This window comes from Capricornis sumatraensis, chromosome 1 (genome assembly GCF_032405125.1).
Source record: "Capricornis sumatraensis isolate serow.1 chromosome 1, serow.2, whole genome shotgun sequence".
NCBI classification, from domain to species: domain Eukaryota; kingdom Metazoa; phylum Chordata; class Mammalia; order Artiodactyla; family Bovidae; genus Capricornis; species Capricornis sumatraensis.
The window spans coordinates 160,007,312-160,034,583 of record NC_091069.1 but is presented as its reverse complement, the minus strand read 5'-3'; the positions used below and the strand labels follow the sequence as shown (position 1 = coordinate 160,034,583).

Genomic DNA, 27,272 nt, shown 5'->3' with positions numbered 1-27,272 from the left:
TCCAGACCAAAAAAAAAAAAAAAAAGACTAGTGGTTGCCAGAAGTTGGGGGAAAAGAGAATCAGTGATTTCTAATGGCTCCAGGGTTTCTTTTTAGGGTGATAAAAATGTCCTAGAATTGGATAGTGGTGATGGTTGTAATCCTCTGTGAATATACTAAAAAACAAGTAATTGTATACTTTAACAAGGTGAATCTTATTCTATATGAACTAGATCTCAAAACAACAATTATAAAAAAATGTGTGAATCAGAACAAAACTTAGCCAGTTTCATAAAGCAGTCACAGATAGCAGTAATGACTGCAATAAAGAGAAAAGAACTCATAAGCCCTAGTCTCTGACAGTAGTCTATTGTAGGACCAGCTGTTTGTTACCTTTTCATAGAAAGTTGCTCTTTAAGGTTCTTAATTTCATTATCTTTAGCATGGCTCTGACGCTGTAATCTAAGAGGAAAGAATGCCATAAAATGTTAGAAATCGTTTGTTATTAATAGTCAGAACAATTCTATTTGTAGCTGAGGAGGAACCAAGTACGCCCATCTTTTGTCAGAGTGTAGCACCTGTGTCGGGGGGGGCGGGTGGTGTGGAGCTACTGCTGTTTGGCTAGAGTAAATGTGTAGTGCCAAAAAGGTTTCATGTTATTCTATCTTCCTTTCCCTCATCATTTGGTTAAAGGGAACAGACTTTTCTTGGTGCTTTAGTGCCCCCCTCCCCTGTGCTTACTAGCAATTTCATGTTGGAGGTTTCTGCAGTGCCCTGTCTAGTATACATGGAAGACAATAAGAAAAATCACTGTCACATCATTCTTCAAGTTCCAAGGTTTCTAGACAGTCACCTTTCTTCTTCTACCTTTCAGAGTCTTCCTATGTTCGTTGTGTTCTATCCAGTGTGTTTTAGTTTTAAGGAGGACTTGCAACTCAAGAAGCTACTACCTGTTGGTGAAGTGGTGGTCCCTCTATTGTATGTAATTTTAATCCTCTCATATGAGGCCTAGTGTTCTACTGCAAATTTGGGAGCCTTCATATCGTCCAGCTTTGTTGCATAGATGTCTTGTATTGTGCTTCTTGAAATAATCCTATTCAGTCTTACTCCATCCCCACAGTGACCCTGGGATAGAACTGATGGGATGGTTGCAGGTTTGTGCCCACGGTCTTCTAGATCTTTGTGGAGGAAGAGTTTAAAGCTTAGTTTCATTCAATGATCTCAGAAAAGAAACCCACGTTAGCATTGTGAAATAGGAAGCATACAGCCATCCACTGATAACAGGATGCAGTGAAGAAGCCTGCAAACTTTATTTGTGTTTGATGTCACATAGTTACGTCATTCGGAGAAGGCAATGACACCCACTCCAGTCCTCTTGCCTGGAAAATCCCATGGGCAGAGGAGCCTGGTAGGCTGCAGTCCATGGGGTCGCTAACAGTCGGACACGACTGAGTGACTTCACTTTCCCTTTTCACTCTCATGCATTGGAGAAGGAAATGGCAACCCACTCCAGTGTTCTTGCCTGGAGAATCCCAGGGACGGGGGAGCCTGGTGGGCTGGCGTCTATGGCGTCACACAGAGTAGGACATGACTGAAGCGACTTAGCAGCAGCAGCAGCAGCATATTAATCTGTATTTTCCACAAGCTCACAGTTAATATCTGATACGCCTTGGCATCTTTTACATGTCCTTGCATAATTGTTTGCACACCGTGGGAACTTGATAAATGTTTGATGTCCTCACACAATGAACACAGAAGCTAGAATTTTTTTATGAGAACACTTGATTAGAGAATTTGATGGACTCAGCTTTTTATAACTGGTTGCTTACACTGGGTAAGGTATCAGGATTGAAGAGGAACATCTCAGATAGTGAAGGAGAAAGGCAGCTGCATGGGTGGCATTGCTTTTCTGATCTCTGATGCTATGTAACATATTCACGGATTGGTCATTATCTTCCAGGCTAAAAGACAAAGTTTTGAATCCTGAAGTGTGGTTTCTTAAGTGATGTCAGCCAGTTTAGTCTGCCCCAGCTATCTTAGGTCCACAAACCTGAAAGTGTTTGCAAGTGATATCATGTTGCCAGAGGTATGGCATCCTGTTCTTCCTTAAAACCCCTTCAGGTTGAATGATATGTTATGTGGGAGAAAATTTAAGGCCAAAATCTCTGTCAAGCATTTTTCCAATTTTCCAATTGGCATCATGAGTTCCTTACACTGAGGTACTCCCTAGAATCTATTTTCATTATTAGCAGTCTAGGAACTGCTGCTGCTGCTAAGTCGCTCAGTCGTGTCCGACTCTTCGTGAGCCCGTGGACTGCAGCCTACCAGGCTCCTCCGCCCATGAGATTTTCCAGGCAGGAGAACTGGAGTGGGTTGCCACTGCCTTCTCCGCTAGGAACTGCAGTGGATTTCAAATCAGACATCATGAATGACTGGTATTTTGTGGTATCACTGTTTATCAAAATAATATGTTACAAATTATACTGTTATTTCACCCAATAGCGGTTTGAGGCAGTGGCTATATTAAAAAGAATGGAGCAAGGATACTAATTTCCCATATTAAATCAGAATTTTTAGTCTTAGGCATTTAATACTTAAGGTTGTAAGAGATATGAGATTGATAGGGGAGAGAAGATTCTCCAGGAATTTGATTTGTTTTCAATATCTTGTACTTAAAATACAAATACTCTCAGAAACCAACATTAAAAAGTATTAAAGTGAGTCAGTGATGTATTTGAGGAGTGTAATTCTCATATGCTATAAACTAGCCAATCATTAGTCACATTTTTACAAATTAGAGCCATGACCTGAAATTTAATTATCATTCTCATGCAATTCTATTATCTTCACACTTATTCAGCCAATATATGAAAAGCTTGATATATAGAGTGAGCAGTTGCTTATTTCTCAATCCAGCTGGCAAGGCAAAAAATACAGTGGGTTTTTTAGCAAGTGCAGTCCTTGTGGTTGGCAGTTCCTAATGTGCAGTCACAATGCCACCTAGTGGCTACATAGGGATTATCTTTTAACACAGGATTTTCTTCTATCAGCAGATTTGTACTTACTTGGACATCTTACTGATTCCAAAAGCCACTTGTTGGTTAAGAGATGCGATGATTTTATCTTTCTTTTTAATCTGCATTTGGTTTTCTTGCCACCACAAAGTCACTGTTTTCAACTGTCTTTTGAAATCCTGATTGATGAAAAATATTATTTCAACTAATTTTGTTCAAGTCTTCAGAAATTTAAAGAAAAAAATTGGACTCTTCAAAAACTATCTCTCACTTGCCTGAGATCTAAGGGCAGAAGTACTTACTTCACACTGATAGTGCAATTTACAAAGCTGCCGTTGTCGAGCGAGCTTTTCCTTCTCAGTTTCTCCATATTCTGTAGTTATCTTGGTTGAGCCCTATTGAGCAAACGGAATATGAATGCTTTATTTTTCTCTTTAAAACAGCACTTAGGGGGCTTCCCCCGTGGGTCAGTGGTAAAGAATCCACCTACCAATGTAAGTGTCACGGGTTCAATCCCTCTCCTGGAAGAACCTATATTCTGTGGAGCAGCTAAGCCTGTGCTCCACAACCAGAGAAGCCACCGCAATGAGATGCATGCATACCGCAACTAGAGAGTAGCCCCCACTTGCCACAGCTACAGAAAAACCCACACAGCAACAAAGACCCAGCACAGACAGAAATAAATAGTAACTTTAAAAAAAAAGCACTTAATATGACAGTTATTTAAAGGAAAAGCACTACTATTTTAGTGGGTGGGTATTTAAGTTGCTAACTCATGCATTACAGCTTTCAATGCAAACATCATTCTCTGATTAGTTTAAATAAATCTACCTCTCTCCAATTACAGCATTCACTGAACAATACCAGAGTTACTTGTCTGCTGCTGCTACTACTGGATAATGTTAACTGCAAGCTCACCATTTTTAAAGTTTTTTTCGTAATGCTTTTGTTGTCACAAGATCATATGAAGCAGGTACTCGATATTCCTGTTTTAGAGATGATAAAACTAGGTAACTTGCCCAAGGTCACACAGTAAGTGAAAGAGTCAGAATTCTAACTCAGGCAACCTGAATGCTCAAGCACCTAATTATTACCTTAGGAATTATCACCTTAGGTTAATGTTCAATTTCTCCACTGGATTATAAACACTATCATCACAGGGACCATATCTTGGCATACCTCTTGACACAAAGTAGGTGCTAAGTGCTTTTTGAATAAATGAATGAATAAACATTTTTCAAAATGTGTGTGACATTTTGATTCTATTTTTGAGTTCTCATAGCTGTTGAATGAAAACTAAAGACCCCACATTTAAACCTTAGTGTGACATCTAAAGCCTAGAATATGTCATTTCAGTTAAACTTTATGTATTTTAATTGGAAAGGAGACAGAAAGATATGACAGTCATACTAATGTACTATCAGTCAGAGAATCATTTGCACTGTTTCCTTAGACAATCAATATTATTGATAATATATACTATATATTATACTTAAACCCTGGAACAGGTTATCATAAAATTATCTCAGTATAAAATTCTCATGGGTAAGTAAATCCTGGGGTTTTTCACTAAAAACAAGCTTTCATAGTTTTGTCTCATTAAGTGCTCTCCTGAGCACATAGATCATGCTCATGTGCACCTTCATATATGTATGTCTTCCCCAGCACTGACTACTAACAGGAAAGGAACCCCCCAAAAGTGGTGTTATTAATATTTTTGTAGATATTTCTTTGTAACAGCCAAGTTTAATTATCTAAAAAATGAAAGTAGCTTTGTTTTATAAAGCTATTTTCCTAATGAAATTTAATCCAATGGGATTATCCTAGGGTATTTTTTCTTCCTTGTGTTATTTGAAAACTCTTTATAAGGTATGCATTTGTAATCAACTCTGACCAATGCTTAAAATCAGGAAATGGTTTGAGGACTAAAGTGAAGAGTGTCTAGTTCCTAGAGTTCTTTTTTTTTCCATAGAGAAGGCAATGGCACCCCACTCCAGTACTCTTGGAAAATCCCATGGACGGAGGAGCCTGGTGGGCTGCAGTCCATGGGGTCGCTAAGAGTTGGACACGACTGAACGACTTCTCTTTCACTTTTCACTTTCATGCATTGGAGAAGGAAATGGCAACCCACTCCGGTGTTTTTGCCTGGAGAATCCCAGGGATGGGGGGCCCTGGTGGGCTGCCGTCTATGGGGTCATACAGAGTCGGACACAACTGAAGTGACTTAGCAGTAGCAGTAGCAGAATTCTTTTGTATGTCAGCCATCCCTCTGTCCCTCCTTTCCTACTTTTTCTTTTTCCTCACAAACACAACATAAATCACTAGGTTAATATGATGTTCAAAGAGTCATGGGGAGAAAATCGTTAATAATTATTCTAGAAAAAGGAAGGCAGGACTGTACCCTCTCCAATCAGGCTTACCTGCTGTATCATGTCCAGAATATGCAATTCATCCAGACTATAGAACTTGTCTTCAGTTGTAGAATCTTCTTGAATATTGCTTGCATCATCTTTCATAAATCTACTGATTGCATACAGATTTGCTTGTTCTTTCTTCAACTGCTCTTCCTTTCCTATCATATTTGGGCTATAGTGGTGATATAACCAATGTGACCTTTTATAACTGTATAGTGTTTTTCATCTAAGCCATTATTTCCCAAATTAATATTGTACTGGTCTGATGCTTAGATCAGAAAGGTTCCAAGTTTGGACAGTGCCGATACCACGTATTTCTTTTGGAGACTCACAATGAATTTTAGCATATTTGAGATAGCACTCAATTGAGGTAGCTATTCTGTTCATAGTAGTGCTTCTAAGAATTATGAGACCATGGAGTTCATTTTTCAAAATATAATTATTAACATCGGTTACTTTGAGAAACAATACTTTGGGAAATATGGACAAGCATTTCCACATCTGCTATATTATTTACTCATTACAGCATTCCTGACAGGCAGGTTGGTTTGATCAACTTCAGTACTTAGGTCTCATCTACATTTAAATAGAGGGTTCTGAATAGTAACATACATAAAGCAGATTTAAGATGGATGTTTGTTTTGTAACAGGTTTTTTTTTTTTTTTTTTGGTAACAAGATTTTATTTAAAAAAAAAATTGTAGTGATAATGAATTTCAGTAACTAGAAACCACTGGGAAAAGAAAGGAAATGCTATAAGTACAATGGCAATTACCTCATTTTTATACCTATGTCTAAAATTTACATGCGTGCTAGTATCATTTCAGTTGGCCTACTATTTAGTAGCTATGAATTTTCTTCCTAATCTCGCTGAATAATAACAAAAAATAGTACTTTTACATATAGCATGATATAAATTACTTGACTTTATTAGCAAATAGAAAATAGATGCAATAGTACTTATTTTAGGTCAATGAGATCTAGAAAAAAGGACATATTATGCTTGTAGAATAACTTGTAAAACACTACAGAACAGTCATTACATATCACTGAAGTATTCTAGACTAACTCAAACATTTTGGAAAGTTCAATGAAATAAATTACTTGTTTAGACCACCATTCCAAAACTCAGTTTTCCATATTACTTCAACAGTTTTTAAAAATTTATATTCTTCCTGAAACCACAACAGATGTAAAAATATGAATTTATACTTTTGAAAAGCTAGAAAAGGTTACTTCTAAATTTTTAAAGTATGATAATAGCATTGTGATAATATAGGAAAATATTCTTCTATCAAAGAGATGTAAACTGAAGCATGTATAGATAAAATTATACAGTTTTGAGACTGAAAACATTCAAAAAATAAATGTGAAGGGAAGAATGAAGCAAATGTGGGAAAACAATGAAAACTGTAAAATCACAACAACTATGGAAAATTCTTAAAGAGGTGGGAATATCAGACCACCTTTCCTGTCTCCTGAGAAACCTGTATGCCAAGAATTAACAGTTAGAACTGGACATGGAACAACTGACTGATTCAAAATTGGGAAAGGAGTACATCAAGGCTGCATATTGTCACCTTGCTTATTCAACTTATGTGCAGAGTATATCATGTGAAATGCCAGGCTGGATGATTACCTGAAATCAAGATTGCCAGGAGAAATACCAATGACCTCATATATGCAGATGATACCACTCTAATGGCAGAAAGTGAGAGGAACTAAAGAGCCTCTTGATGAGGGTGAAAGAGAAGAGTGAAAAAGTTGGCTTAAAACCCAACATTCAAAAAACTAAGATCATTGCATCTGGTTACATCACTTCATGGCAAATAGAAGAGGGGAAAGTGAAAGCAGTGACAGACTTTATTTTCTTGGGCTCCAAAATCACTGCAGATGGTCCAGTGACTGCAGGCATTAAATTAAAAGATGTTCACTCGTTGGAAGGAAAGCTATGACAAACCTAGACAGCATATTAGAAAGCAGAGACATGAATTTGCCAGCAAAGGTCTGTATAGTTAAAGCTGTGGATTTCCCAGTAGTCATATAAGGATGTGAGACTTGGACTGTAAAGAAGGCTGAGTGCCGAAGAATTGATGTTTTCAAACTGCGGTGTTGGGGAAGACTCTTGATGGTCCCTTGGACTTAAAGAACATCAGATCAGTCAATCCTAAAGAAAATCAACCCTGAATGTTCTTTGGAAGGACTGACATTGAAGTGGAAGCTCCAATACTTCGGCCACCTGATGTGAAGAGCCAACTCATTGGCAAAGGCCCAGATGCTGGGAAAGATAAAAGGCAAAAGGAGAAAAGGGCAGCAGAGGATGAGATGGTTAGATACCCTCACTGACTCAATGGACATGAATTTCAGCAAACTCTGGGAGATAGTGAAGGACAGGGAAGCCTGGTGTCCTGCAGTCCACGGAGTGACAAAGAGTCAGACAAGACTTCGTGACTGAACAACAACAGACATAACCTTGAAAAGACACAGACACACACTATCAGTTTAGTGGCTCAACTTGTTGACAGAGAAAGTGAAAACCCATCTTGGATGATGAACTATTAATGTACGAAGTGGATCATGTCCATTATCAGTGAGAAAATATCAACTACAAGATGCTTTAAAGCTAACAAAGTATGTTCTTGTTACCATTTTAAAGATAAGTATGTCCTTACAGAGAGTTCTCTATAGCTACTACTTTTCAGTTAACAAAACTTTTAACTGATCTCTTCATGGGATGTCGCCCCTACTTCCTTCCTCTACTACACGGTCATTAATCATGTTGCTGGAGAATATAGCTCACAATTATCTTCAGGCATTAACAGGTGCTCAGTAAAGGTTCAAAATTCACTGTTAACAACTGGAATCATAAAAAAATAAGACATCTTAGATTAATTAAACAAACCAAACCGCATGAAACTCTTTTTATAAAAGGGGTTACTGGGACAAAAGATAATCTGTCTTTAAGGTTAAGTTTTATTTCATCTACATTGGCTAACTATAATATAGACTGTATTTTAAAAGATTTTATGCTGGAAACAAATTTAGTCCTTATTAGCACTGGATGACTCTTGAGTAGCCACACAGAAAAATGGTAAGAGATTCTATTCTCCCAAAACAAGTGATAATCTAACTTTCTGTCACTTTCAATAAAAAACCCCAAAACTTATTAAGATAAAAAAACTGTCTTTTCTTCTCTTAAGAATATTACCATATTCTGAGAATATGTACCAAAGCAAGGTTGTGTCATACTGGTAAAGCACACTTGGAAAGTACTAAGAAAAATTTTTTAATGAAATAAATACTTACACTTGCTCTTCTTTTGATTCCTTATTCTGAAAAATAACATCAAGAATTAGTATTATATATTAACTATGTTGGTACAGTACAGTGATCTAACTGAATTTAGACATTTCTCAAGTTTTAGAGGGATCTTTGATGGCTCAAAGGTAAAGAATGTGCCTGCAATGCAGGAGACGTGGGTTTGATTCATGGGTTGGGAAGATCCCCTGAAGAAGGGCATGGCACTCCCACTCTAGTATTTTTGGCTGGGAAATCTCATGGATAGAGGAGCCCAGCAGGCTACAGTCCATGGGGTCACAAAGGCTGGACACAATTTAGTGACTACTACACCACCACCACTACCACCACCACCACGCTTTCTGACCACAACCAAAATAAATATATTTTACATTATGACTTAAATGCACTTACATAGCTATTTTTATCCACAAGCATAAAACTGAAATATAAGTTCCATGAAACAAACGTTACTCATATTATGTGTGTTATGGACTACATGCTTGTGTGTCTCCAAAATTCTTACACTGAAACCCTAACCCTCAATGTGATGGTAATTGGAGGTATGACCATTGAGAGGTAATTAGGTTTAGATGATGTGGAACCTTGATGACAGGATCAGTGCCATTATAAGAAGAGATCAGAGAGCTAGCTTGCTTGCTTGTGCATGCTCACTCACTCTCTTTCTTCAACATGTGATAATATAGCAAAAAGGTAGCTGTCTGCATATTAAGAAGAGGGCCTTCACCAGACACTGAATTGGCTAGCACCTTGATCTTAAATTTCTCAGCCTCCAGAACTGTGAAAAACAAAAATCTTGTTTAAGCCATCCAATCTATGGTAGTTTGCTATAGCAGCCTAAACTAAGACAATGCATGAGGAACTCTAGAATTTTTTTATTCATACTAATTCTTTTCCTTTTCTAAAATTATAGCCATGGCCTACCAAATCGATTTTGTTATCTAACCACTGAGTCATGAAACACACTCACACACAAATCACTGATTCAGATAATGGAAATGAATGTTAAGGTTGAGTTTGTACCTATTGCTATATCTTAGGACAGGGTATATGTAATTCTTATTTATGAAATCTGACACTAATTACAAGTGTTCTTGAAAAATCTACATGTAAAGAGAAAGCAGACTGATATACTAAGAATCTTACAGGGAAAAAAATGCTAGGGAGACCACAATTGGGAGGAAAAGTTAAATAGCTCTAAATTTTATTTTCATTAAAACAAAACTATAAAGGCAACCTATTAAATAAAGGTAATATCAATGGCACAACATATTAATTACTCTTATATATAACCCTTCTATTAAGAGTATCAATTATTGTCATGTAAATTATAGTATTATTTTCTACTATCATCTCTTGTTTACAAAAAAATTCTGGTCTCTTTCCCCACAGATTCTATGATAAACTTACTAATTTGTTTTGCTTTATCATCTGCATACTAAGAGGATTTTTGCATTTCATTGTCTGATCAATGTCCAGTGCCAATTTGATTCTACAATTTAGAATTTTCAACTCCTGCCTTGAGTGTACCTGAATAACTAAGTTGAAAAGAGCTTTGGTTGTTCATAATGAATACATCTTGGAAGGAAAGTTATGACCAACCTAGATAACATATTGAAAAGCAGAGATATTATTTTGCCAACAAAGGTCCGTCTAGTCAAGGCTATGGTTTTTCCAGTGGTCATGTATGGATGTGAGAGGTGGACTGTGTAGAAAGCTGAGCACCAAAGAATTGATGCTTTTGAACTGTGGTGTTGGAGAAGACTCTTGAGAATCCCTTGGACTGCAAGGAGATCCAACCAGTCCATCCTAAAGGAGATCAGTCCTGGGTGTTCATTGGAAGAACTGATGTTGAAGCTGAAACTCCAATACTTTGGCCACCTGATGTGAAGAGTTGACTTCTTGGGAAGGACCTTGATGCTAGGAGGGATTGGGGGCAGGAGGAGAAGGGGACGACAGAGGATGAGATGGCTGGATGGCATCACCGACTCGATGGACATGAGTTTGAGTGAACTCTGAGAGTTGGTGATGGACAGGGAGGCCTAGCATGCTGTGATTCATGGGGTTGCAAAGAGTCGGACACCACTAGGGACTGAACTGAACTGAACTGAATGAATACATCTAATATAATAAATTCCCCAGCTACCCAAAAGTACATCATTCTCATGAAACTTTTCCAAAGCTGAAATGGCATGTGTTAGTTGCTTAGCCATGTCCAAATCTTTGCAACTCCATAGACCGCAGCCCACCAGGCCCCTCTGTCCATGGGATTCTCCAGGCAAGAACACTGGAGTGGGTTGCCATTTCCTTCTCCATAAGGAACTACACAAACTGAAGAAATAATTACAGGCATACCTTAGATGAAACGAAAGTTGGGTTCCAGACAACCTCAATAAGGTGAATATTGCAATAAAGCAAGTCACACAAAGTTTTTGATTTCCTGGTACATATAAAAATTATGTTTATACTATATTGCAGGCAAGTAAGTATGTGATAATAACATTATGTCTTAAAAAAAGAATGTGTATAATTAAATTTTAAAATACTTTATTGTTAAAAATGCTAACCATCATCTAAGTTTTCAGCAAACTGCAATCTTTTCTTTGGTAGATGGTCTTGCCTTGATGTTGATGGCTGCTGACTAATCAGGGTGAAGGTTGCTAAAAGCAGCAATGGCTACGCTAATTTCTTGAAATAAGACAACAACAAAGTTTGTCACATTGATCAACTCTTTCTTTCACAAATGATTTCTCTGTAACATACAATGCTGTTTTGATAGCATTTCACCCAGGGTAGATCTTGTTTCAAAATTGGAGACAGTCCTCTCAAACCCTGCAGTTAAGTTTATGTCATCTTCTAATCCTTTGTTGTCATTTCAACAGTATTTATGGAACTATCACCAGGAGTAGATTTCATCTTAGGAAACTACTTTTTTGCTCATTTATAAGAAGCAACTCTTCACCCATTAAAGTTTTATCATGAGATTGTAGCAATTCAGTCACATCTTCAAGCTCCCCTTCTATTTCTAGTTCTCTTGCTATTTTCACCACATCTGCAATTACTTCCTCTAGTGAAGTCTTAAATCAGTGTCATATGAGGGCTGGAATCAGCTTCTTCCAAACTCCTGTTAATGTTGATATTTTTACCTCTTTCCATGAATTATTAATATTTTTAATGGCATCTAGAAAGGTGAATCCTTCCAGAGGTTTTCAATTGACTTTTCACAAATTCATCAAAGGAATCACTATTTATGTCACCCGAAGCCTCTCAAAATTTCAAGCCTTAAATAATTAGAATTGAAAGTTGAAATGACTCCTTCATTCACAGGCTGCAGAATGGATATTGCGTTAGCAAGCATGAAAACAATATTACTATCATTGCAGATTTCTATCAGAACTCCTGGGTGACCAGATGTACTGTCAATGAGTAGTAATATTTTGAAAGAAATCTTTCCTTCTAAGCAGTAGGTCTCTAGAGTAGGCTTAAAATATTTAGTAACCATGTTGGAAAGAGATGTGTTGTCATCCAGGATATGTTTTTCCATTTCTAGAGGACAGAGCTGATTTAGCATAATTCTTTTTGTTAGGATTTTCAGAATGGTAGAGCACTGGGTTCTACTTAAAATTAGTAGCTACATTAGCCTACAACAAGAGTCAGCCTGTGTCTTGGAGTTTTGAAGACAGGTATTACTTTTCTTCTCTAGCTATGAAAGCCCTACATGGCATCTTCTTCCAATAGAAGGCTGTTTTGACTACACTGAAAATCTGTTGTTTAGCATAGTCACCTACATTACTTATATTAGCGAGGCCTTCTGGATAACTTTCTGCAGCTTCCACATCAGCACTTGCTGCTTCACCTTATAATCTGAAGTTATAGAGATGGCTTCTTTCCTTGAACCAACCTCTGCTGGCTCCAAACTTTTCTCTTGCAGTTTCCTCACCTCTCTCAGCTTTTACAGAACTGAACTGCCTTCCTCTAGATTAGGCTTCAGTTTAAGGAAATGTTGTGGTTGATTTAATAGTCTATCCAGAACACTAAAATTTTCTCTATATCAGCAAAAAGGCTGTTTCACTTTCTCATCATTCCTGTGTTCACTGGAGTAGCACTTCTAATTTACTTCAAGTACTTTTCCTTTACATTCACAAGTTGGCCAAGGGTTTGGCTCAAGAGGCCTAGCTTTTGGCCTATCACAGTTTTCAATATAACTTCCTCACTAAGCTTAATAATTTCTAGCTTTTGATTTGCAGTGAGAGACCTGCAATTCTTCCTTTCATTAGAACACTTAGCGGCTATTGCAAGGTTATTAATTGCTCTATTTCAACAACTGTTGCATCTCAGGGAACAGGAAAACCAAAGGAGAGGGACAGAGATGAGGGAATAGCTGGTTGGTGAGTGAAAGTCGCTCAGTCATGTACAACTCTTTGTGACCCCATGGACTGTACAGTCCATGCAATTCTCCAGGCCAGAATACTGCAGTGGGTAGCTCTTCCCTTCTCCAGGGGATCTTCCCAACCCAGGGATCGATCCCAGGTTTCCCACATTGCATGTGGATTCTTTCCCAGCTGAGCCACCAGGGGGCCAGTAGAGAAGTCAGAATACACACATTTATATTTTAAGGTCACCATCTTATATGGGCATGATTTGTACCATCCCAAAACAATTACAATAGTAACATCAAAGCCCACTGATCACCTCAAGTGGTATTTATCCCAGGGATGAGAGATGGTTCAATATTTACAAATTACTCAATGTAATATACCACAATGACTGAAGAACAAAAATCATATGGTCATCTCAATAGATACAGAGAAAGCTTTTGACAAAATTCAATATCTGTTAATGATAAAATTTCTCCACAAAGTGGGTACCATTTCTGTGCTTTACTGAGCCCATCACTGCATGAAATGTTCCCTTGGTATCTCTAATTTTCTTGAAGAGATCTTTAGTCTTTCCCATTCTTTGGCTACCTGATGCGAAGAGCTGACTCATTTAAAAAAAACCCTGATGCTGGGAAAGATTGAGGGCAGGAGGAGAGGGGACGACAGAGGATGAGATGATTGGATGGCATCACCGACACAATGGACATGGGTTTGGATAGACTCTGGAAGTTGGTGATGGACAGAGAGGCCTGGCGTGCTACAGTTCATGGGGTCACAAAGAGTTGGAGTGACTGAACTGAACTGAACTGAAAGTGGGTACACAGGGAACATACCTCACATAATAAAGGCCATATACAAAGAGTCTACAGCCATCATCATACTCAATGGTGAAAAGCTGAAAGCATTTCTTCTAAGATCAGGAACAAGACAAGGATACCCACTTTATTCAACACAATACTGGAAGTCCTAGCCATAGACAAGAAAAAGAATGAGAAAGAATCCAAACTGGAAGGGAAGAAGTAAAACTGTTACTGTTTGCAGGTAACAAGACACTATACATAGAAAACCCTAAAATGCCACTAAAAAACTGCTGCTGCTACTGCGCTGCTAAGTTGCTTCAGTCATGTCCGACTCTGTGGCTAAAGCTCATCAATGAATTCAGTAAAGTCACAGGATACAAAATTAATATACAGAAATCTGTTACATTTCTTTATACTAACAAGGAAATATCAGAGAGAAATTAAGATAACAATCTCATTTACCACTGCATCAAAAAGAATAAAATACCTAGGAATAAATACAGGGAGGTAAGGGAATGACGATGAAGCTGAAACTCCAGTACTTTGGCCACCTCATGCGAAGAGCTGACTCATTGGAAAAGACTCTGATGCTGGGAGGGATTGAGGGCAGGAGGAGAAGGGGACAACAGAGGATGAGATGGCTGGATGGCATCACTGACTCGATGGACGTGAGTCTGAGTGAACTCCAGGAGTTGGTGATGGACAGGGAGGCCTGGCGTGCTGCAATTCATGGGGTCGTAAATAATCAGACACAACTGAGTGACTGAACTGAACTGAATTGAAAAGCCCTGTAGTTGAAACACTATAACCCTAATAAAAGAAACTGGCTAACTTAAAGTGAGGGGCAGATATACCATGTTCGCTGATTGGAAGAATTAATATTGTTAAAACGGCCACACTACCCAAAACACTCTACATATTTAATGCAATCCATATCAAAATATCAAAAGTATTTTTCACAGAACTAAAACAAATAATTATAAAATTTGTATGGAACTTCAAAGACCTTAAATAGTCAAAGCAATCCTTAAAGAAAAAAAAGAGAGGTTGAGGTATCATGCTCTCTGATTCCAACCTGTACTACAAAGCTACAGTAATCAAAAGAATATGGTACTGGCACAAAAACAGACACATGGATCAAAGGAACAGAGCCAAGAGCCACTCAGGAATAAACTCACACACTTATGGTCAATTAATCTATGACAAACGAGACAGACAAGAATATGCAATGGGGAAAAGACAATCTCTTCAATAAGTGATGCAGGAAAAAACTGAACAACTACATGTAAAACAAATTAGAATAGCATCTCATATTATATGTAAAAATAAACTAAAAATGGGTTAAAGACCTAAATGTAGGACCAGAAACTATAAAACCCCTGGAGAAACATTTAGGCAGAACATTTTTTGACATAAATTGCAACATTAATTTTTTGGATCTGTCTCCTAAAGCACAGGAAAGAAAAGCAAAAGTAAACAAATGGGACCTAATTAAATTTAAAAACTTTTACAGAGCAAAGGAAACCACTAACCAAAATGAGAAGATAACTTACTGAATGGGAGAAAATATTTGCAAACAATATGACTAAAAAGGGGCTAATATCCAAAACAAACAGTTCATACAATATTAAAAAAAAAACAAACCTGACTAAATAATGGGCAGAAGACCTGAATAAACATTTTTCCAAAGAAGATATACAGGTAGCCAAAAGGCACATGAAAAGATGCTCAACACTGATAATCATCACAGAAATGCAAATCAAAACCATAATGAGATCACCCCACATGTAGCAAAACGGCTATGATCAAGAAGACCACAAATATATGTCAGCAAGGATGTGGAGAAAAAGAACACTGTACACCATTGGTGGGAATGGAAGTTGGTGTAGCCACTGAGAAAAACAGTACAGAGGTTCCTCAGGAAACCAACAGTAAGTACAATGACCACATGATATAGCAACTCCACTCCTGACCATGCAGGAAAAGAAAATGAAAACGCTAATTTGAAACTATACATGCACTGCAATGTTCACAGAAACATTATTTATGATAGCCAAGATAGGGAAGCATCCTAAATGTCCATCAACAGATGAATGGATAAAGAAGCCATGGCTTATATACACAATGGAATACTACTCAGCCAGAAAAAAGAATGAAATTTTACATTCGCGAGAACACCGATGTATCTAGAGAGTATTAGGATTAGTGAAAAAAGTCAGAGAAAGACAAATACTGTATGTTATCACTTATATATGGAATCTAAAAAGTAAAACAAATGAATAAATATAACAAAATAGAAACAGATGCAAATATATAGTGGACAAACTAGTTGTTACCAATAGGGATAGGGAAGTGGGGAGGGACACCATAGAAAGAGAGGGTTAAGATATACAAACTACTGTGTATAAAATAAACTACAAGGATATATTATATAGCACAGAGAATATAGCCAATATTTTATAATAACTTTGAATGGAGTATAACCAATAAAAATTTTGAATCACTATGTTATGTACCCCAAAATAATATAATACTGTAAATCAACTATACCTAAAAAAAGATAACTGATCAGAGATCATAATAACAAAATAATACATCTGAATCAGTTCTAATGAGGTGGATGAAACTGGAGCCTATTATACAGAGTGAAGTAAGCCAGAAAGTAAAACACCAATACAGTATACTAACGCATATATATGGAATTTAGAAAGAAGGTAATGATAACCCTGTATGAGAGACAGCAAAGGAGACACAGATGTATAGAACAGTCTTTTGGACTCTGTGGGAGAGGGAGAGGGTGGGACGATTTGGGAGAAGGGGATTGAAACATGTCTAATATCATATATGAAATGAATCGCCAGTCCAGGTTCGATGCATGATACAGGATGCTTGGAGCTGGTGCACTGGGATGACCCAGAGGGATGGTACGGGGAGGGAGGTGGGAGAGGGATTCAGGATGGAAATCCACCTGTGGTGGATTCATGTTGATGTATGGCAAAACCAATACAATATTGTAAAGTAATTAGCCTCCACTTAAAATAGATAAATTTATAATAATAAACTCTAATAAATGATAAAAAAACAAAATAATAATAATTTAAAAATTTGAAATATTGTGAGAATTACCAAAATGCAACATAGAAACAAAGTGAGTAAATGCCAATGGGAAAATGGTGCCACTAGATTTTTTTGATGCAGAGCTGCCACAACCAATTTGTGAAAAATTCAGTATCTGCCAAGTACAATAAAGCAAAGTGCAATAAAATGAAGTAAGCCTGTAAGTTTTTTTGTATAAGCAAAAATCCTCTTCAGATTTCTTTTGGTTAGCATAAACAGATATTAATGCAGGTCTTTCATAAAAACAAAGTGGTATAAAGTGAACTTCAGAAAGCAGGAGATACCTGTATTTCTAAAATTCCATTTAAGCTCTTTCCAGGATAACTTCATACTAACTTTATGTATCAGCCTGTCTTACATGCATCTCAGCAACTTCCCTTTAGAGAGGACATCCACTTGAAGAGCTTATTTCCTGCCATATTTTTTTCCCTCAATGCTTCTATTCTTTTGCCATCTGCTTTACCTTCCTTTTCTACTTCTAATGTCAGTTCCTCTGAGTAGGGAATAAAATTGGGAAGAAAGAAAGAAAGAACTAATTAACTCTCAAGAGTTATTTACAATTTACTGCTATACATACTAGTTAGAAGTTATTTTATTATCCCCTCTATGTGCTTTATAAATTATACTTTTTGTCATCTTCATCCAGAGAATCCCTGATAGGTGTTTTGAGGACCTCAAATATTGGTAGGTAGACATGCTGAAAATCAGATAATTAACAGAGGACATAATTTCATGCATAAGGATTCTATAGTCACTCTGCATCACACGAACTTCTAATGAACTGTTTTAAAAACATAGTTTAATTTTAAAAATTTAATTTTAAGGTAACTTTCAATAAATATGAAAATGATACTGATATTTTACTGATCAGATTAGAATAAAAATCTTTATCTTGTTTTTGACTTTAATAAGAATTTTGTAAATTTACCTTCATTGTGTAAAACTTCATTTATGACTAAAGTTTGTATATACATAATGTAAATTCATATATAATAAGATGAATTTGCAGTCGGGCAAATACTTTCACTCAGTTTATAATTTAATCTAGACTTTAAATATATGTTTCAAGCCAGAAATAATAAAATCATCTTGAGTCCAAAGCTACTGAAATGTACAAGACTGAACCAAACTGTAAAGTGTGGACTCTGGGTAATTATATTACGGATGCAGGCCCATCAGCTGTAACAAATGTAACACCTGCAAGGGGATGCTGGTTGTGAAGAGGCTACATGCATGTTTGGAGTCAGAAAGTATATGGGAGATTCTGTACTTTCTCTCAATTTTGCTCTGAACCAAAAAATTGCTCTAAAATTATTAATACAGTCTTGATTTAAAAAATTAAGCCAATATAAAAATATTCTTGACTTTCTCTGGTAATTTTTCAAGCTATTAAGACACTTTTTGTTAATACTGCTACAGACTGTAACTTGCTCATTTTACAACTCTCAAACAACAGGAAGAAGCATAAAAAAAGCTTCTTGGGTTTGTACCATTTTAGTACATTATTGCATAGTTGGCAGAGTTTTAGATACAAAGGAGAAAATCAAGATTTCTTAGGATTTTAAAAATTCTTCTGAACTCATCTATAGAAATATGAAAAGAAGCTGTTTTTAAAACAGAGTAGGTATTTTTAAAATGAGAATGGTATGCAGAAATTAATGAAATTTCAAAGTGATTAATTCTATTTCTTTACATATTTAAATGTATATATTATGATTTAGAGAAGTAAAGTAGGGCATATTATAAATTTAAATCATTTTCAGAATCTAACATATATAGACTTCTCTATAATCATATATTCAATAAGCTATGAACATTTATAAGTCATTTGTGCTACTTGTCTACTTGGACTAATTTTAAGTTCTATTAACAGTTAAAACAAGGCTTTCCTGGTGACTCAGTGGTAAAGAATCTGCCTGCCAATATAGGAGATGCGAGTTTGATTCATGGGTTGGGAAGATCCCCTAGAGAAGGAAATGGCAACCCAGTCAAGCATTATTGCCTGGGAAATCCCATGGACAGAGGAGCCTACAGTTCATGAGGTCAGCAAAATAGTCGGGCACAACTTAGCAACTAAACAACAGTAAAACCATGTATTAAACCTAACTATTCATAATCAGACATTCCTCCATTATAATGCCTCTTACCTTTTTATTCTTGGTCTTTTTCTTTTTCTTTGGTTTACTCTTAACCTGATAGGTAAGAAATACATCTATTTAATATGCAATTCAAACTGCACAATGGATTATTTTGCAAAATATATTTCCTCTAACCACTTGGAATTTTATCTTCTAAAATAGATCATAGTTTCCTCTAGATTCTATGGAACATTAGTTTCATTTTAATTTCAATCTCAGTTTTCTGCTTGAGAAATCACTGATGTATAAAGGAACAATATATAACATCGATGAGTAGGCTACTGAAGAGAGCTCAGAGGTCTTCACTTGCACATGTGCATGTATGACTAACAAAGGTGTGTGTGTGTGCATATATGACTAACAAAGAAGAAGGCACCTTGAAAAAATCAACATATTCAGGCCCATAAGGTGAAAAACCAAGCCTAAAAAGAATTTAGTGACCACATACTAACTGCTACCACCTATCTATAAAGAAATACATCCTAGATGATTTTAATTCTACCTCTGTGTAAATAGTATTGAAATATCCCTGTTTTCTCTTCCTTTCTCTCTCCTTCTATTCCCTACTATGCTTTCTTCTACTTTCTGCTAACCTTCCACATTCACTCTACCACTTAGGATGAAGAAACATGCTCAGAAATCTAGCACAGTGCCTGGCACATAATAAGTGTTCAATAAATGCTGTCAAAAATACATGATTAAGGCAGGGAAGACTGTAGAAGAAAGTACTGGGAAAATTCCAATTCAAGCTCTGTATAAACAGGATGATAATATAAAGCAAGACTATCTGGGATGCTTTAAAGACAGAACATGTAACAAACTAAAAGCCTTGATTAGGTTCTTCTAATTCAAATATTAATGAGAGCTTATACTTCCTGGAGATCTTTAATAGATTCTGTTGAAGATTCACTCAGTATCGATGCCCCATCTTTATTCATTTCTGCTAACTGTATTTCAGGGATTGATTTCACATTTATATTGTACTCCATAAGAGGTGGACTTAGTTCTTCTTCATTTTGTAACTCTTCTACTTCAATACCTAAATATTAAAACCAAAACACTCAAAATCTGTATGCACATAATTTTAGCTTTATCAGTATTTTAAATATATTTACTCCTCCCATAACACCATCCCAGAAAAAAAAAGAAGACATCTTACTCTATTCAAGTACTAAATGAAAATAAAATGTCTATTTATCAATGACCAAATAATAATAGGTACATATAGTAGCCTGAAACCAATCAGTATGAACACAATCCTAAGATATTTTACTTTTATCTTAAGAAGACTATAGATATTAGATAATCTAGAACTTAAGTCAACCCTAAATATAAGCTTTTGAGTATCCTGACACTGACCCTGTTAACACTGCAACTAGTATTATTTTAGGGCATAAACTTGAAACATAAAGAAAAGAAGGAAAAGTTCTATTTATTTTTTTCCTTTTTCCTTCTTTTTCATAACCAAAGGTTGTTAAAGGGTATCAGCCCCCTATTATGTAACTTCTTCTTTGACACCATGCTCCTTGATTGTGCTCCAGAGATCAATCTCTAAACACGCAGACTTCATTTGACTCATCACAATTGGTTCAAACAAATCCATGGTGTTCCTTTCTTAAGTATAATTTCAGTTGCAGAATTTGAATTACATTTAAAAAAACCAACAGTACATAAATGAAAATCAAATAATTAGCAACTCATTACCTGGCAAAAAGTATATAGCTTAACAATGGGTAGTTAACCAAATAAAAGCTACATAAGCTAACGAGTAGCATATATGATCAGGTAGAGCAAGCAAGTAAGCATTTTTGCCTGTTGAAGTGTCCTTTGCGTCAAAAGGTAAAATACTCTGTTAGGGTAAACCCCAGGGCACATGTACTAAGAGAAAGGCAGAGTTAAAAGGCTCATACTAGATTCAGTTGATCAGTAGTGATTTGATCATATAATTTTCCAAACTTATAGTAAACACAGTTTATCATATAGTTTATTTGACAAAGTAAAAATCTACAGGTGCCCCTTAGCTACACAGGGTTGAAAGGTCACTTAGGTATTTGGTTTTTAAACATACTTACATTGACTGCCGGTTATTGACTGTAGAGCAATTCCTACGATACATAAAGAAAAATTTTAGATGTATAATTGAAAATGCAACCAACAAATATCAGACTAAGAAAAACCAGAAAATAAAGTTTTATATTGCACCAATAAATATTTTAGTTTTATTTTAGTTTTAAATAAAACTAAAAATAACCAACTTCACTCATGAATCCAATTTAAACAAAGTATAATTTTTATATTAAAACATAAACTTTATGTTAGAACATAAAGCTTATCTAATCCATGATTAGAGAAAGAAAAGTTAAAAAAAAATAGTTCATAATAATGTCTAGAACACCAGTACTTTAAACCAAGAAGCAAATTCTTACAATTGACAGTCTAAGGTCATGAAGTAATAATAGGTAATTATGAAGCAAATCACCATTGTAAGTTTGAGCCTTTTTTTAAGCAAAATCCTGATAAGCAGTCCCTCTCCTTACCCATTAGTATTTATTAAGCACCTATGATATATGAGGCTGTATTAGGCTCTAGAGTTTGAAAGGTGAAGAAAAAAGATAACCTTCATAGAGAGTTAGTGGAGGCAATAGATATTAATCAGAAACACAAATGAAAACTACAAGTGTAGTAACTACTAGGGAAGAATTATAAGATTCTAGGAAAGCCTCTATTAAGGAGACTTGACCAGTAAGCTCTTTAGACTTCCACAGTGAGAACTGAAATACCTTGAATTTATTGCTCAAAGCTCTTTCCCAAATATTACCTTCATTCTCATGAAATTTTGTTATTTAAAATCTTAACAGAGTAAATGCAAAAAAGAAAAGCCTTTAATTTATAAGTTAATTTACAAGTCAAGGGTTCTTGCCTGACTTTCTTGTATAATCAAACTCAGCATTCTCTTCTTTCACGTTCAAGGACAACTCTTAAAGGTTAAGCAGAAAAACACAATGATATTCCAGAGCCTTAGCTAAAGGACTGGAATGGGGTCTAGCAATTATCTCTGAAGAAAATCTGGACCAGGTCAACAATTACTAGACTTGGAAAGTTGTATGTTTAAATAGCATCAGTGTAATCATCAGTTGCTCACCAGGTAGTATGACTAATAACTTGGGACCAGGAAAATGCAGCCAGAATAGCACAGTGAGGGTTTCAGTGATGCTGAAATACCTTCACCTTTACCTTCCATGACAGCTGAGAAGCTATCCTGGAATGTGGAAAGGTGGTCTGAAGTCTCCCATAATGGATAATGTCTGAGCATGGCCACTGTTGACTTTAGACACCTTGCATAAATGTTATCTGATTTTTAAAATTACCTATGACCAATGGAGAGCTAAACCTCTAAACTAAAAGTCATAGTTCTGATGGAAAGGTGAAACATGCACTCATGGTATTTAAAAGAGCATTCTTGAAACACGCAGTACCTGTATTTCACAGTTTTAGGCATCCTTAATTTTGTAGAAGCAATAAAACTCCTCTACTTAAAAATCTTGAACAATTCCTTTATGAAAACACAAACTCCTCAGCATGGCAAGAGAAATCCTCTTGAATTTATTCTATGAACTCTCCCCTACGTTAAACTCAATATTGCCAACCTTTTTGTTCCTTGAATTATATTTCTATGTTTCTATACCTTTGTTCTTGTTTCCTTCTGAAACATCCTTATCCATCTTCTTCATTTGGCTAACTTTTACATTTAAGAATTCCTAAGATATTATATTCTCCAGAAAGCCTTTTTGGATTCTCTGAGACTATAATTTCCCATGGTGTTTTGAAAACATCTCTAGCACTGTAATTACTGTTAATGTCTTGATGAGTCTATTCTCTCAAGAATGTGAGCTCACTGCATCTCCTGGCCTTAGCAGTGTGTCTGACACATAGCAGACACTCAGTGCAGGTTTACTAGCTTAGGTAAATAACTAGTTTGTACCTTGTTGATAGCAGGATAGCATCCTCTGGATGATTTCTGGTACGGGTATGCCTAGGTAGATGGACAGCTGATGGTAATCAAGGGAGATATTCTCAATGGGGTTCTCCTTCACTTTGTCAATATCTTCTTTCTTCATCCCAAGGCGCAGAAGAATATCTGAAACTTTTTTCCAAATTGAATTGAATTGTGACTCAGTGAGACCATTCATCAAAATCTCACTAAGGAGGATATCCCTGTATTTGCACAGCCTCAAGATGTCTGCAGACTTAGAGAGATCAGAAGGTGGTGGTTCCATATTCCAGCCTTTTTTGGGTGCAGGGAACACATTCAAATGTTTTATGAGAGCTAATAGGAGATATAAGTCAAACTGTTTGGACTGTGGTAGCTCCTTGTTTGGGGGATAAAGCAGATGCCATGCTCCACCCAAAGGGTGATTGGTCCAAAGATGGTTGTAGTAGGGCTCCAGTACATTCTTGTGTATAAGAAGCTCTTTTCTCAAAAGAGGGGGTGGCAGAGCCTCATCAAATATTTGCCGAACAATGTCAGTACCAGAAACAATAATTATATGAAGCAGATGATAGAAATAATTATAATCAAGTTTGAAGATAGGCATTTCATCTGAAAATGAATTTTGAGAAGTCAAAAGATTCCACATTAACGTTCTTTTTCTATGTGGTTTCAGGTATTACATCCTAAGTTCATGTAGGACAGGCACTATTCCAAAAGAATTAAGTATATAGTACAGAGCTTTGCCACAGCCAGTGCTCGATAAGCATGCTGCTATCTGTCTAGCTGTCAAAAAGTCAAAACAAAAACAGTATGTTCCAAGCAAAAGAAATCACAAAAACTCATCACCATAGAAGCCTTTCAACCATTCAGTGTTTTGTTCAAATAAATGATCTGTGGCCACCAAATGGCATAAAAGTATTAGGCCTTTGAATATTTTGAAGACTGTCAAGAATGGTAACTGCCAGTGTTTAATTATACTTTATTTAGACAATTATGTTTTACCTTAATCAGCATTGTCCAATAAGACTTTCTGTGGTGAAAATATTTTAAATTTCTGCTGTCCACTATCCACTGAGAGTGGAAATGCTGCTTGTCTGACATAGGAATTGAATTTGAAACTTTATCTAATTTTAACAAGTTTAAATTTAAATAGCCACATATGGCTAGTGGCTACCTTATTAGAAAATGAAGAACTATATTAAGAAATATAAAGTGATTTAATGCCTTGCTCCTCAAAGTATAGTCCATTGACCAGCAACAGCAACTTCCACATGGGAGCTGGCTAGAAATATAGAATCTCAGGTCTTACCCCAGAGTTACTGAAATGGCACCTACAGCACCTATAATTTAACAAAATCACAGATAATTCAAACATATATTAAAGTTTGAGACACACCAATCTAATGAACCTCTTACTCTTATCTTACCCCAAAAATAAACTAATCATTAAGTAGGTGTTTCATCAATGAAATGAAATAAGGCATGAGACTGAAATATTTGGTATTTTTCTCTGGTTTAGTAGCACCTCCAAATGATGAAAGCAGACTGAGATGAATTAGAAAGTAATAAGAATTTGGTATATGACAGTATATTGTTAAACTAATAAAGTATTTATCATAAAATGTAGCTTTATGGTTTTATCCTTAATGAGTGTGTGTTTCAAAAGATTTTCAACGTAATATATTCTTGCTTGATATACTTGACATAAACTGTGGAGGCAAGCAAGGTTACAAAGCAAATGACTCAAGGAACTCTCCCTGGGCTGCCAAATAAGAAGCTAGCTAGAATCAGGGACATCCCCAAACAAGAAGGAATGCCACCAGACTACACTTCCCTGGAGCCAGGAGACCTTAAGGTCTCCAAACACTGAGCAGCTGTCATTTGCTAGCACACTCCTAAAGAGGTGGCACCATTTGGACTTTGAGCCCAAAATGTTCATTCTTTCCATTTCACCCTTTTAACAGGGAATGCAGCAAAGAAGGAGAGGTTGGTAAGGAAGATCAGATGAAGCTCAATCTGTATAGCCACAGTTATGCACTACCTCTCTGTAGAGGCAAGGTAATGTGATATCCATACACCTGATATTTCTGTCAGTGAATTCTAGCCTAGACCAAGTGATGCTTGTTAGTATAAACCCAAGCCCATGAATGACAAACACAAATAAACATATGGTTGTTAATGGCATGATACTTTACACAGAAAGTCAAAATTTTTAACACAATTTTTAATAGCAGACATATGAAAGTAAAATATACCTTTTGTACCAAATTTTAAACTGATCTTCGGTCTTATATCAGTATCAGTTATTTTCAGAGACATCAACTTTTTATAGCTGCAATTGGAAAAAAATAAGTTAAAAAAGTCAGTGAAGATTTTTGATATCAGCATGGCTAAGTCAGTGCACACTTTCTTCTACTCCTGGAAATAATTCAAAAGCAAAGGAGAAAACTGAATGAACAAATAAAAACACCAACAATAACAACCCTACAAGGCCATTTGCATTGGAATTCAGAGGCAAGTAGAATTGTTAGATTTCATACAAAAAGAATCACATGACTAGCTTGTTTGCCAGAAGACTGTATGGTAGCAAAAAAATAGAAGTCTTTGCATTGTAAAAAGTCAGCAAACCTGGAAGTCCTCCCACATCCTCTTCCACCACAGAATCTTCTTACCAATAACTATTCTAAAAAAACTCATTTAATTACTGCATGCATGCTCAGTCGCTCAGTCGTGTCTGACTCTTTGCAACCCTTTGGACTGTAGCCCACCAGGCTGCTGTGTCCATGAGATTTTTCAGGCAGGAATATTGGAATGGGTTGCCATTTCCTCTTCGATGGGATCTTCCCCAACTAGGGATCGAACTTGTATCTCCTGCATCACTGGCAGATTCTCTACCACTGAGCCACTGGGGAAGTCCCCCTTTTAATGACTAGTGATTAAAAGAGACACAGAGAAAGAAACTGGCATAGTGACAATACAAATAACTAGAAAAACAATGAAAGAAAAGTAGCAAGATTTATTAAATAGACTAAGTAAATGCTGCCATGAAACAGATGAAAAAACTTGGCACTTAATATTGAAAAGAACGCTTCCACAGAAAACAATACCAAAAAAAAAAAAAAAAAGGCAAGACTAGAATGTACACTTAGCTTAAAGGACAGAGATGTTGGTGGTGGTCGTTACTGATTTTATCTCCAGCACCAGCATAACACTGCCAATCATCTGCTGCACTGAAAACATTTTAAACTCTAACAATATATAGTAACAGCAAAGACACTGAGTAAAAGGAATTCTACATTGCCAGCGAGAGTGTAAACTGGTAAAACCACTGTGGGAAACAGTTCAGCAAAATCTAGTAAAGCTGAAGATATGAACAGATGGCCTAGCAATTATACTCCTAGGAATACACTCTGGAGAATTTTTTGCACACATATACCTGGAGACATATATAAGAATGGTCATCATAGAACTGTTGTTACAGTCTAAAACTGGAAATAACCCATGTATCTATCAATGGTAGAACAACTAAAGTAGTATAGCTATAAATGTCTCCACGGGATTCTCCAGGCAAGAATACTGGAACAGCTTGCTATTTCCTTCTCCACAGGATCTTCCCAACCCAGCAATCGAACCCAGGTCTCCAGTACTGCAGGCAGATTCTTTACCAACTGAGCTATGAAGGAAGCCCCATAGCTATAAATGAAATAGACCAATGAAATGAAAAACTGTAATAGGAAAAAAATTTCAATGTCTATTTAAAAGCATAAAAATGAGTGTTCAAATGTATATAAAGGTCAAAACAGAAAAAATAAACTATACTTATAAGCAAGAGTATATTATGGAATTTAGGAATTATGTAGAAGTAAAATATATGATCCACAAAAATGGGAAGAAATCAGACTATATTATTGTAATGCTCATATACTATATATGATACATTATTTAAAAATAGATTTTTAAAGGTTAAAAATGTGTATCATCATAACATTGTAAATCAATTATATTGCAATAAAATAATTTAAAATGTGTATCATAGGTTTCAGAGCAGTCACTTAATATAATATAACAAAAATAAATATAATAAATATAACAAAAAAACTGCTATCAGGAAACAAAAAACAAG

General features: G+C 36.1%; 1 protein-coding gene across 1 annotated transcript in view; it reads right to left on the bottom strand.

The window, feature by feature from the left end:
• DZIP3 (DAZ interacting zinc finger protein 3) overlaps positions 1–27,272 on the bottom strand; it is a 100,810-nt gene that overhangs the window by 22,245 nt on the left and 51,293 nt on the right. The window contains exons 12-21 of the mRNA XM_068975265.1: positions 25,405–25,481; positions 23,141–23,758; positions 21,231–21,263; positions 20,031–20,197; positions 19,168–19,212; positions 8,713–8,738; positions 5,414–5,579; positions 3,296–3,388; positions 3,045–3,172; positions 373–441 (exon numbers count right to left, since the gene is read on the bottom strand). Of these exons, the coding sequence (XP_068831366.1) occupies positions 373–441; positions 3,045–3,172; positions 3,296–3,388; positions 5,414–5,579; positions 8,713–8,738; positions 19,168–19,212; positions 20,031–20,197; positions 21,231–21,263; positions 23,141–23,758; positions 25,405–25,481 (1,422 nt within the window). The remainder of the gene's footprint in view (positions 1–372; positions 442–3,044; positions 3,173–3,295; positions 3,389–5,413; positions 5,580–8,712; positions 8,739–19,167; positions 19,213–20,030; positions 20,198–21,230; positions 21,264–23,140; positions 23,759–25,404; positions 25,482–27,272) is intronic.